Source organism: Lagopus muta, chromosome 22 (assembly GCF_023343835.1).
Source record: "Lagopus muta isolate bLagMut1 chromosome 22, bLagMut1 primary, whole genome shotgun sequence".
Taxonomy (NCBI): Eukaryota; Metazoa; Chordata; class Aves; order Galliformes; family Phasianidae; genus Lagopus; species Lagopus muta.
Genome location: NC_064454.1, coordinates 397,159 through 408,774, shown reverse-complemented (window position 1 = coordinate 408,774; position 11,616 = coordinate 397,159). Strand labels below are relative to the sequence as shown.

The window sequence follows — 11,616 nt, the reverse complement described above, 5'->3', positions numbered from 1 at the left end:
AAGCCAATGGCGAGACGGGGAGGGGCGGAAGGGGCGGAAGGGTCGTGAAGGCGGGGCAAAGGGCAAAGGGCAAAGGGCAAAAGGCGGGTGGCGGGTGGCGGGTGGCGGGTGGCATGCTGCGCGCGGTGCGAGGGGGGCGCGCGTTGTGGGGGGGCTCCGGGAAGGGCAGCGGGGGGGCGAAGCTGGGCCGCACCCTGCGCACCGCCACCCCGCAGCGCTCCGACATCTTCCGCGGTGAGATGAGGGCTCTGGGGCTGAGGGCAGCGGGAGGAAACGCGAGTGTGGATGTGATGGAGATGTGCGGAGGGAAAAGGGGCCAGGGAGGGGGTGAAGGTCACTCGGTGGGGTCGCAGGGGGTGCAGAGGGGATTCGGCGGGGTTCTGGGGGGATCCGAGGGGATCCGGATGGATCGCGGAGTGGCAGAGGGGTGGTGAATGGGAACGCGGGGGGTCGTCGGGGTGTGCCGTGGTGTGCGGAGGGGACTGGGAGGTCTGGGGGGTCCAAGAGACCTCGGTGGGTTGGGTGAGGCCCTGGGAGGGGGACCTGCAGTACTCAGTGTGACTTTGGGGGGGAGGAGGGTCTTAGAGTCACCTGGGAGGGTGTTCTAAGTGGAGTTAGGAGGATCTCCTGGCTGCATCCCCCTCTATTCCCACAGAGCTGGGGCTGAGGCTGTCCCGCCTGGGGCAGACACTGCGGAGCCAGCTGCCAGAGTCAGAGGGGGGCTGGAACCCATTGCACTCCCACCAGAACTGCCCCCCACCCCCAGAGCGAGCAGATGTGGTGGTGGCAGGGGGGGGCGTGCTGGGCTGGTCGGTTGCCTACTGGCTGAAGACACTGGAGAACAGGCGGCATGGCATGCGGGTGGTGGTGGTGGAGCGAGACCCCACGGTGAGACCCGGGAGATGAGGGAGGTCGGGCAGGGACATGCCACCCCTCAACACCCCTCTGCCTCCACCACCCCTCTCCTTTCCCCCCCACAGTATTCCCAGGCTTCCACTGTGCTGTCTGTGGGGGGCATCCGGCAGCAGTTCTCCCTGCCTGAAAACATCCGCCTGTCTCTGCAATCTGCCGCCTTTCTCCGCACTATCAACGTGAGTTTGGGCGATGGCAGCACTGTGGGAGGGTGTCTCAGTGAGGAGTCTCATTCTTACCCCTTCCTTACCGTGCTGTCCCCCCTCAGGAACACCTGTGGGTGCCCAACGAGCCCCCCATCGACCTTCAGTTCCAGCCCTCGGGATACCTCTTCTTGGCGTCTGAGCATGGTGCAGCCACCCTGGAGGCTGGCGTCAAGGTGCAGAGGTGATATGGCCACCCCTGACCCCCATTAAAAGGGACACTGGAGACACCCCTGTTCAGTGACACTGTTTGTCTCCAGGGAAGAGGGCGCCAAGGTGGTCCTGCTGTCCCCTAGTCAGCTGAAGGCCAAGTTCCCATGGATAAACACAGAGAATGTGGCCGTGGCGTCCTACGGTAGGGGACGTGCTGTTGATGGGGATGCTGCTGTCCCTGTGTGTCAGCATGTGTGTCATTATGTCTGTCCACAGGGCTGGAGAACGAGGGCTGGTTTGACCCTTGGTCCCTCCTCAACGCCTTCCGAAGGAAAGCCATGTCCCTCGGCGTCTACAGCTGCGTCGGGGAGGTGACGTGTGAGTCCTGGGTGCGGTGACACCACCACTGCAGACACCGGGACAACCTCACCCACCCTACAATTTCCAGCTTTTGTGGTGGACACCGCAGACAACACACCAGGCATGCTGCAGGGCGTTGGCCGTGTGAAATATGTTAATGTGAGTGTGCCCCAATGCCAGCGTGTTCGGCTGTCACCATGCTGTGGGACCACTTGGGAGCCCGTCCCCAGCCCCGCGTCCTCAATGTCCCAGGTGCGCCTTCCCGACAGCCCGGAGCAGCAGCCCGTCTCCTGTGCCATCGTGGTGCTCGCCACCGGCGCCTGGACTGGGAAACTGCTGGACTCGGCCACGGCTGGGCTGCGGGGCAGCCTCGCGTTGAGCCCCCTCCCCATAGAGCCCCGCAAGAGGTCGGGGCTGGGACTGAGTTTGGGCACTTTGAGCCCCCATTTCTGTGCCATGGGGTGGGACACGGCGATGTCCCCACAGGTACGTGTATGTGTGGCACTGCCCTGGCGGGCCGGGCCTGGAGACGCCATTCGTCATTGACTCTTCGGGAGCCTATTTCCGGCGCGAAGGCATTGCTGGCAACTACCTGGGGAGCATGAGCCCACCAGAGGTGCGTGCCCAAGGGTCGCAGTGTTGCGGGGACCCCCAAGGTGTCCACAGTGGTCACCGCCTGTCGCCACGCAGGGCCGTGAGCCGGATGCAGGAAACCTGGAGGTGGATCACGACTTCTTCCAGGAGGAGGTGTGGCCGCGGCTGGCGCACCGCGTGCCCGCCTTCCAGACACTGAAGGTACGGTGCCCTCCACCCTCCATCCCACGCATTTGGGCTCCACGCTGCCGTGATGCAGCCCTACAATGCCAAGCAGGTGAAGAGTGCGTGGGCCGGCTACTACGACTACAACACCTTCGACCAGAACGGAGTGCTGGGCTCACACCCGCAGCTGCGGAACGTCTTTGTGCTGGCGGGGTTCAGCGGGCACGGCCTGCAGCAGTCCCCTGCTGCCGGGAAGGCGGCTGCTGAGCTGCTGCTGCACGGCTCCTGCATGGCTGTGGATGTCAGCAGGCTGGCACCTGGGCGGCTGTGGGGCAGTGAGCCTCTGCTGGAGGCGGCCATCGTCTGAGCGGGAGCACCCCAGTGTGGGTGCTGGGGGTGGGGGGCAGTGCTGCTACGGTAATAAAGGGATGTGGCAGCTGTCTGTGAGTGAAGAGGGTCTTGTTTCCAACTGGATCCCCCCCTGGGATCCTTTTGTATGCACATTGTCCTACAACCTAAGATGCCAGTTGCCCCCCTCAGAATCACAGAATGGCCAGGGTTGGAAGGAACCTCAAGGATGAATCTCCAACATCCCTCATCACATGCAGGGCCACCAACCTCCACGTTTAATACCAGCCCAGGCTGCCCAGGGCCCCATCAACCTGGCCCTGAACACCTCCAGGGATGGACGGGGCATCCACAGCCTCTCTGGCAGCTGTTCCAGCACCTCACCACTCTCACAGCACAGAACTTCCCCCTGGCATCCAACCTCAATCTGCCCTCCCTCAACTCCAAACCATTTCCCCTTGTCCTGCTGTTATCTCCCCTTTCCAAGAGCTGATTCCCCTTCCTGTCTGTAGGCTCCCATTAGGTCCTGGAAGGCTGCAGTGCGGTCACCCCACAGCCTTCTCTTCTCCAGGCTGAACAAGCCCAGCTCTCGGCCTGTCTATGCGCTCCAGTCACGAGGCCCCTCTCCCGCAGCTCCGTGTCTTTCTCGTACTGGGGCTCCGCAGCTGGACGCAGTGCCGCACACGGCGCCTCGCACCACTCCCGCTCCATTTCCCAGCTCTCCCCGCTCCCATTCATTACCGCACTCCCGTTCACGTTCCCCTTACTTTAGCGCCCCCTAGCGGCGGCGCCTGCACGGTAAAGGGCGGTGCTGCTCACTGCGCTCGCGCGATACCTGCGCGCTGTGCGGCTGCGCGCGGCGCATGCGCGGATCGCGGCGGCCGGGGCGGTGCGAGCCGGGTGTGTTTGCGGCTCCGGCCCGGCGGCCCCGAGGTGAGGCTGGGCGCTGCGCGGCGAACCGAGGAGCCGGGCCGCGGGGCAGAGCTGCGGGGCGCCCTTCGGGTCCGGTCGGTGCCTGAGCCGGGAGCGGCCGCGCTCGGCGTCCTGGGGCGCGGAGCGCCGTTCGGAACCCCGCCCCGGCTGCCCGCAGCGCGGCCGTGTGCCGGAGCCGCTCTGCTGCGAGCAGCTGCGGTTTGCGAGGCGTTCGTGTCGGTGGGCGATCCGCCGCCGCAGGGCCGTGCTGTGCCGCTCCCGGCTCTGCGCTTCCCCCGGCGCGGCTCGCGGGCTGTGACCGGCTGTGAGTTCCGTGCTCTGAGCCGCGCTGTGTGTCCCCGCAGGCTCCATCCGTTTCCCATCCCTCCATGATGAGAGAGGCTTGGGTCCGGCTTTTCCCCTCTCCCTGTAGTTGATGGTGTTGGAAGCAGAGGTGATGCTGGAGGCGAGATGGCAGACAGCGTGAAAACCTTCCTTCATGACCTCGTCAGGGTGAGTCCCTGCGCTCCGGGGCTGCTCCTGCTGCGGGGCGCTGGGTCCTCCTGCCCCTGAGCCCTGGAAGTGGGTTACCAGATTGGAATGGGGCTCCAGATATATTTAGATTAAAGGCATCTTCAGAAATCACGTCAATGTGATGGAAATCGCCGTCAGAATTAAAAAAAAAAACAAACATTTTTAGCTTCTTAGAGTGGTGCTGTGCCCCACATCCCAGGTGGGATCCACTTCATCCCAGCTGTGGGATATGTCCCAGAGGGCAAACTGAACCTGTCACAGATTCCTTTGGGCAGGAGTGACCCTTGTAGCCTTGCAGGCATTTCATGGTGACGCTTTGCCTGAACTCAGTGCTCCCTGTCTCACTTGGCTCTCCCAAGTGTTGATGTCAGACTGAAAACACTCGTGGCGTGACGCTAACAAGTAACTTGTTTTTGGTGAGTTGTTGTTTAAGAGAGCAAAGGTCTGTGGTGCCCTGGCCACAACTCCAAGCAGAAGAACCGGTGTCATTCTGTGATGCCTTCATGCCATCTGTAAGAGGCGGCTGCAGCAGCGTGTAATTACTCTCCACCTCACCACGAGCAGCAGCTTGCAATGCACTTTGTCAGATTCATGGTGTCAAAATTCACGATGCTGGGTCAGGGGAGAGAGGTGCAGCGATGTTTCGTGGGCTGTCTGACCTGTCCATGCATGCAGGCAGCGTGATTTTGAGCCATGGTGATGTGCTCAGCCAGTGCTGCAGCAGAAAGAGGCTGCGCAGCAGCCACCCAGGCCAGCTGCAGCACATCTGTCATTAAAAGAAAGAAATGGCACTGGAAATCATTTCAGGCGCTCTCTGGAGGTTTGCACGGACGTGGCTGATGTGAGAGTGTTTCTGAGACAAGGACAGATGGTTTTATTTGTGGAGGAATAAGAATCGAGCTCGTACAGTGAGGCCACATGGACTTTGCACATTCTGAGTATTCTGTATAATTGCGTTTTATTGGCCTTAGAACTGCTGGCAGGGGAAGAAGTGCATTGTGCCAGGCAGAAGAAATGGGCTGTGAGAGATCTCCGTGGCTTTTGCCAGGGTTATAAATAGAGGAGATTTACGAGGCATCACACCTTTTAAAAAAAGAAGGGGAAAAAAGAAAAAGATTTCCAGTGCTGTTCCTAAAGATGCTGGAACGTGTGATGTAGGTCACCAGGCCGTGGAAAGTAGCGTTACTGATCCAAATCTTGGCTTTGGCTTGGCCTTCCAGCTGGGAGCGGGGCTGGCTTTCACCCATCTGTGGGAGTGGGTGATGCACATGAGGGCTGTTCCCTCATTTCTGCCCCCCAGTTCTCTTCCCTGCTTACCTGAGGGTTGGCCAACCTCGCATGGAGCGTGGGGTGGGTGAAGGGTGAACTGCTGCAAATCCACCTTCATGCAACCGAGGAACTTGGGGAGGTTGTATTCATTCTTTGGAAGGTGAAAATCCAGGAAGTGTTGTGCAAGGAGCAGCTGGCATCAAACGCAGCTGTTTTTAAGATGGGGTTTGGTTTATCTTTCATCTCTTGCTTTTTCTGAGCATCACTAACATTTATTTGAGAGAGAAGCTTTATTTCTGGGTTGCTTTATCTTGACGTGTCACAGCATTGCTGTCCTGGCAGTGCTTCTGCTTCCCTGTGCTGTTAGCTCTCTGCATTCTGTAATGATGTTACATCTCTGCTACTGGCTGGCAGCTCTTCCCAGGCAGGAGAGCTGGTAGAGCAGCAACCAAATCTGCAGCCTTGTGCATCTGCTGGTGTGCATTTGTGTCCTTCCCATACGGGGAGCAGCCCGGTCAGCCACGTCCCAGCCCTGCTCTGGCCGTGGCTGACGTGCCGTCCTCGTGTCCGCAGGGAATCAAGGATTCCATCTGGGGCATCTGCACCATCTCCAAGCTGGATGCCCGGATCCAGCAGAAAAGGGAAGAGCAGAAGCGGAGGAGAGCGAACAGCGCGCTCGCCCAGCGGAGGTTTCACATGGAGGAGAGGAAGCAAGAGAAGTGAGTATGGAGCTTATGAGTCACAGATCAGGTAATTCGCTTGTCTTTGAGTCTCTGAGAGCGAGGGGGGAGAACCAGAGCAGAGCTCTGTGCAGAGCTTCGAGGGGCCTGACGGATTGCAAGTCACAGGGATTTGGCAGCACATGTGCCAAATTCTCTTTCATGCCCACTGTATCACAGCAGTCTGGCTGAATGGAAGTTAAGTGAGGTTTATGAAATAAAGTCATTACTTCTGCCTGCACCTGTGAAAACCTCCATAAAACTGGGTCAGATCTGCATCCTGAGTGTCACTGCAAGCTGATCTTCTGACGTGTTTGCCAGTAGTCTGCAGCAGAAACGCAGCTTATAAACCCAGCTGTGCCAACATGCAGAGCCAGTGAGGATGAAAACCGTGACGTGAAGCACCTTGCATTCTGCAGTGGAACTGTGGGCCTTTCATGATAAGAGAGGAAATCAGGCTTTATGCTGTTTGAGGATGGAGACTATGTGGGCTCTTTATCGTGGGTCCGTGCCCTGCAGTGTGAAGCCAGAAGAAAGTGGAGTTCTGAGTTTGCCTTTTCCTGGATGCTGGCTCTCCTGCCATGATTAAAGGCGGTTGCTGCTGGGGATGCTGATGGGATCAGGAAGAAACTGTTCTGCTTGGAGCATGCATCTCAGATCCCAGTTACACATTTGGGGCAGATGAAGGATATTTTTTTCTGCAGCCATCAATATCAGCTGCAGCTGCTAAGGCTGGGAATGCCTGAATTATATCCATGTGGGAGCAAACCAGCATCTGTTCTTGTGCCTGACTCCCAAACCACGCAGAAACGTTTCTCCCCTCTCCTAATCGCCGTTGGGTGACAGCACTGCTTGGTGCAGTGATGTTTGGTTGGGAATTTGCCTTTCAAGATGTATTTGCAGATTATTTTGCCTGCTTTGGTGGTGGTTTAACCTTGTCTAAAGATGATGGCAGGGTCCTGCTGTGTGTCTGTGCTGGGATTTCTTGCAGAATTCCAGCACTCAGATAAAATCAGCGGTGCTGCTGGTGCTCGTTGGTTGTCGTAGAAACTTGCTGAGGTGTCCAAAATGTGAGACTGAAACAGTTGCTGTTTGTCCACGCTCAGGAGCAAAGTGTCTCTCATGCACATCTGTCCTGTTGCTTTCCAGCGAGCCCCGGATCGTGAGCCGGATATTTCAGTGCTGTGCCTGGAATGGAGGTGTTTTCTGGGTAAGTGGATGTTTGGGGAGTTTTCCACGTTCAAATGCTGTGATGTGCTGCAGTGCTTGTGAGCTTTCAGCAGGGCTTGGCTGCCCCGCAGTTGAGAGGCTGTGGGAGCAGAGGGAATCCTTACATCTCCCAGTGCCAGCACTGTCCTTAAAGGAGGTGGTGCAGGATTGAAGTGGTAGAGTAACTTGAGAACAGTTTGTGTCAAAACCTGCTGATTTTATGGGTCTTTCAGGCTGTGCTTTTCCTGCACATTCAAGCCTTGCAGTCAGGGATGTTGTTTACCAAAATGGATATTGGTATCTCAAGACATTGCCTCAGTTCTGACCTCACCATGACTGTGAATAAGTTTGATTAGACTGCTGGTTAATGGAGCACGTGCTTTGCAATCTACTGCATCACCAACTTCATTTTTCCATTAGGCTGTGGCAGAATATGAGGAGTCAGGGTAGAAACGTTAAACTTCTTAATCACAGGTGTTGGCTGTATTTAAACAGAGATCCTTGGTTCTGTGTTGATGGATTGACGCCCTTGTAATGGTGTGAGTGGAGCAGGCAGAGGCTCTGCCTGCAGATCAGCAGTGACAGCCTTCAGATCAGCTGCGTGCACGTTACTGTTTGAAACTGAGCTATTTAGCTGCCAAATAGGAAGCTGTCTGCTGGCCCCATGGTGCGGCTTTGGGGCCACGGTGGCAGCAGAAGGGCCGTGGTACCTTTGGGGCTTTGTGCTGGAGGTTTATTAGGTGTGTTGGGATTTCACTGCACCAGGTGGCAGAATAGAGCACAAGAAGCAAATGTGCAAAGCCTCACCACGAACCCTTGTTGTTTCTCTTTCCCTGTAGCTTAGTCTCTTCTTGTTTTACCGAGTGTTTATACCTGTGCTTCAGTCGGTCACAGCTCAGATCATCGGTAAGTGCTCTCCTGTCTGTGTATGAAGGGGCACGGAGTAGTGAGGCAAGGCTGTGATTAATTGTTCAGTAGAAAATCAGACAGATGGGTAATCAGGCTGGAAGGGTTGGCAACAGTCTTTGAACTCTCGTTGTGTCAGGGATCTAGCCCACGTGTTTTGCTACTGAACACCCGTGGTTGTCAATAGATACAAATATTTTTGCAAATAAGTGCAGTGCAAGTGGGTGGAAATGTGCCTTTAAGGGAGAAATGCTAAGGTTGGAGCACTTTACTCAAGCACTACAATGAGAATGTCACTGTACCAGGGCGGTTTAACACTGACCTGTGGGGTTGTGATGTGAAATGAGGAGGTTCCTGACGTGCTGCTTTCTGCCCGTCTTCCAAAGGTGACCCTTCCTTACACGGCGATGTCTGGTCTTGGCTGGAGTTCATTCTCACCTCCATTTTCAGTGCCCTCTGGGTCCTTCCCCTGTTTGTGCTCAGTAAGGTCGTCAATGCCATCTGGTTTCAGGTAGGAAGGTGGACTCATGCAAATGATGGGCAATTTCTGTGTTAAAGCTTAATTGGTCAGGAGGAAATGGGCGGCACACCCTGCGGCCCCTCTTGGTGAGGGCATGGGGTGGCATTTTGGGTCCAGATAAAACACAGCACGTCAAGCCCAGAAGTGGCACAGGCTGCGTGTTTGAACACCTTGGCACCCCTGTGTAGGTGTGGGGCAAACTTCCAGGATTGGAGAATCTGGAATCCCGTCCTGAAAAGCGGCTGGGGCTGTTTGTAGGGGCGAGCGCAGCTGAGCAGCGCGGTCTGTTGGTGAGCTGTTCGTCCTTCCCCTTCCCTCCCGTGCAGGACATTGCAGATCTCGCATTCGAAGTTTCTGGCAGAAAGCCTCACCCCTTCCCCAGCGTCAGTAAAATCATTGCCGACATGCTGTTCAACCTCCTGCTGCAGGCGCTGTTCCTCATCCAGGTGAGATCCCAGCGCTGACAGCCAGGCGCACCGCTGCCGTGCTGAGCAGCCCTCCCTCACCGGCCCTCTTCTTCTTCTGCAGGGGATGATTGTGAGTCTGTTCCCCATCGATGTGGTCGGCCAGCTGATCAGCCTCCTGCACATGTCCCTGCTCTATTCTCTCTACTGTTTCGAGTACCGCTGGTTTAACAAAGGTGGGTGCTGCCTCCTGCAGAACGGCCTCTGTGCCCGCGTGCTGATGGCAGGGCAGGTGTGCAGCTGTGCATGTGGCAGAGAAGCGAGCAAACCTCTTGGCAGTTCTGCAGCAGCTGACAGGAGCCACTTTGCTGGCTATTGCTCTTCATTCTGATGCTACTGTATGAGTTTGTTTTCTGTTTGCTCTTTAAGACAGCAGTCCAAAGTATTCCCGTGTTCTTTGAAGAAGGCTGGAAATAAAAAGTGCTTCTTGTTCTGTTCATCGTTTTCCTTTACAAGTAGTGAAGGTCCTTCCCCAGCGTGCCAACTCAGTGGGTTTCTTTGGGGTTTTGTTCTCACTAGGAATTGAAATGCACCAACGGTTGTCCAACATTGAGAGAAACTGGCCCTATTACTTTGGATTTGGCTTACCACTGGCTTTCCTCACCGCAATGCAGTCCTCCTATATCATCAGGTGAGTCTTCAGGGGGTCAGGTTGCTGTCTGGGGGGAGCAGGACACATTAATGCCCCTTTCCCAACTTCTACCCTCCTTTACATCAGAGATGTGTACCCTTATCCACAGCACCACCCGTCACAGAGAACTTTCAGCAAACCCTTTTCTTTTTCCTTCCAGTGGTTGCCTCTTTTCCATCCTTTTCCCCCTGTTCATCATCAGCGCCAACGAAGCAAAGACACCTGGCAAAACGTAGTAAGTAGAGGCTTGGGGATGCTCCGTGGAGGTGTTAGAACTGGGACAGACGTGCTAAACAGAAGCAGCACAGGGAGAGCAGGCTTCCGGCTGGGTTGGTGAGGTGGAAATAGCAGGGCTGAGCTTTCCGTACCTGTTAGACTCCCCCTGTCCATAAAGGCGTGACAAATGCGGTGAGGGCTGAAGGGGGCTTTTTGGACACAGGGTGCCATGTTGGTGTGGCATCAGGGAGAGCCCAAACTACGAGCTCACAGCCTCTCTTCCCTTCCAGCCACTTCCAGCTCCGTCTCTTCTCCCTGGTGGTTTTCCTCAGCAACAGACTCTTCCACAAGACCGTTTACCTTCAGTCCACCCTGAGCAGCGCCTCTGCTGACAGGCTGCTCTCTCCCCAGCCGTCTCCTGCCAAACACAAGCCTGCTCCGGGGCACTGAACCACAGCCCAAAGGGGGGACATGATGCAGGCCGGGCCTCAGCTGCTAGAAACCTCCTGGGGAAATGCAGGACCCAGCATGCGAGGCACTCGCGTGTTTTCCCACCACCAGAAGCCCCCCTGGGTGTTTCCATGTCCCCCACTGTGAGCATGCAGGTGGAGAGCTTGGGAGAAGTGTGGATTTTTAACACCTTTGTCAGATACAAGAAGCCAGGTTCCCTGTGCTTGTTTTATAGCATGTTCCCAGCCCTTCCCTTGGACTGTTTTGTACTTCCTTCCTGTGCCATCTCCCTCCCCTCAGATGAGTGCTTTGTGGCCCCTGTTCTGCCCTAGCTTTGTGGGTAACCTGTGCTGTGTCTCCCTGTACCATTGTCCTTTGTATGTTGTAACTCAGGTCGGGGTTTTTGTAGTCCTGCTGTGCTGAGCAGCTCCCAGGGCTGTCAGCCCAGGGGGGGCAGCTCGGCCTCCCCGCCCCGCAGTGACCAGCTCTGGTCCCCGGTTGCGGACAGCCCCATGACAAGTGCCACCTTCCAGGGCTCAGTACGGGAGGGCACCGTCCTGCAGAGAGGGAGCCAGCTCCACGCCATGGCCACCAAACGCTCGGGGTTTTTACATCTCTGAAATTGCAAAGGGAAATTGCTTAAACAAGGTCAGGAACCGAAATGGAAACTCGGGAAACGCATTAAATCTGGGGTTGGGTATGAGGTTTTTTTGGGTTTTGGTGCATTTTTCATTTCTGTTGTGGCCATTAAGCTACTTGTGAGCAGCACCTGGCTGGGCGTTTTCCATGGACACAGGGATGCGTCACCGCAGTGGCTCCACACAGTTCTGCTGTACCCAGAGCAGGGCTGTTGGTTTTCGGTTGTAGTGGTGGCCGCGCTGCTTTGTCCACGTGCGTGGGTGTGGCTCTGTGCGCGGTCCGTCCCGCAGTGCGTTCCAGATGCACAGCGCTGCCTCTCCACTGCCCCGTGGTTTTTCACAACAGGGGTCAGGCTTTGGAGAAACAAACTTGTTCTCGAGTATTTTCACACTGAAATGTTAAATGAAAAAAA

The 11,616-nt window shown here is 56.4% G+C and overlaps 2 protein-coding genes across 2 annotated transcripts; both read left to right on the top strand.

Moving 5' to 3' along the window:
- The first annotated feature begins 97 nt into the window (after positions 1-97).
- Positions 98-2,829, top strand: FOXRED1 (FAD dependent oxidoreductase domain containing 1). The gene is made up of 11 exons (XM_048968588.1): positions 98-234; positions 656-888; positions 981-1,091; positions 1,181-1,299; positions 1,376-1,470; positions 1,545-1,646; positions 1,717-1,787; positions 1,881-2,035; positions 2,115-2,244; positions 2,319-2,423; positions 2,500-2,829. The coding sequence occupies exons 1-11, from the start codon at positions 114-116 to the stop codon at positions 2,752-2,754; spliced, it is 1,497 nt and encodes a 498-aa protein (XP_048824545.1). The 5' UTR covers positions 98-113; the 3' UTR covers positions 2,755-2,829.
- A 748-nt stretch (positions 2,830-3,577) lies between these two features.
- EI24 (EI24 autophagy associated transmembrane protein) lies at positions 3,578-11,272 on the top strand. The gene is made up of 11 exons (XM_048968600.1): positions 3,578-3,668; positions 4,013-4,160; positions 6,024-6,169; positions 7,319-7,379; positions 8,218-8,284; positions 8,671-8,795; positions 9,131-9,250; positions 9,333-9,444; positions 9,788-9,899; positions 10,060-10,134; positions 10,406-11,272. Exons 2-11 carry the CDS (start codon positions 4,119-4,121, stop codon positions 10,563-10,565), a joined length of 1,020 nt encoding a protein of 339 aa, XP_048824557.1. The 5' UTR covers positions 3,578-3,668; positions 4,013-4,118; the 3' UTR covers positions 10,566-11,272.
- The last annotated feature ends 344 nt before the right edge of the window (positions 11,273-11,616 follow it).

Excerpts from the sequence above, each read along its gene's own strand:
- FOXRED1 (XM_048968588.1), top strand. The coding sequence starts at position 114 with ATGCTGCGCGCGGTGCGAGGGGGGCGCGCGTTGTGGGGGGGCTCCGGG. Across the intron at positions 235-655 it reads GCGCTCCGACATCTTCCGCG|AGCTGGGGCTGAGGCTGTCC; the intron begins GTGAGATGAGGG and ends CTATTCCCACAG. Across the intron at positions 1,647-1,716 it reads CTGCGTCGGGGAGGTGACGT|CTTTTGTGGTGGACACCGCA; the intron begins GTGAGTCCTGGG and ends TACAATTTCCAG.
- EI24 (XM_048968600.1), top strand. The coding sequence starts at position 4,119 with ATGGCAGACAGCGTGAAAACCTTCCTTCATGACCTCGTCAGG. Across the intron at positions 6,170-7,318 it reads GAGGAGAGGAAGCAAGAGAA|CGAGCCCCGGATCGTGAGCC; the intron begins GTGAGTATGGAG and ends GTTGCTTTCCAG. Across the intron at positions 8,796-9,130 it reads TCAATGCCATCTGGTTTCAG|GACATTGCAGATCTCGCATT; the intron begins GTAGGAAGGTGG and ends CCTCCCGTGCAG.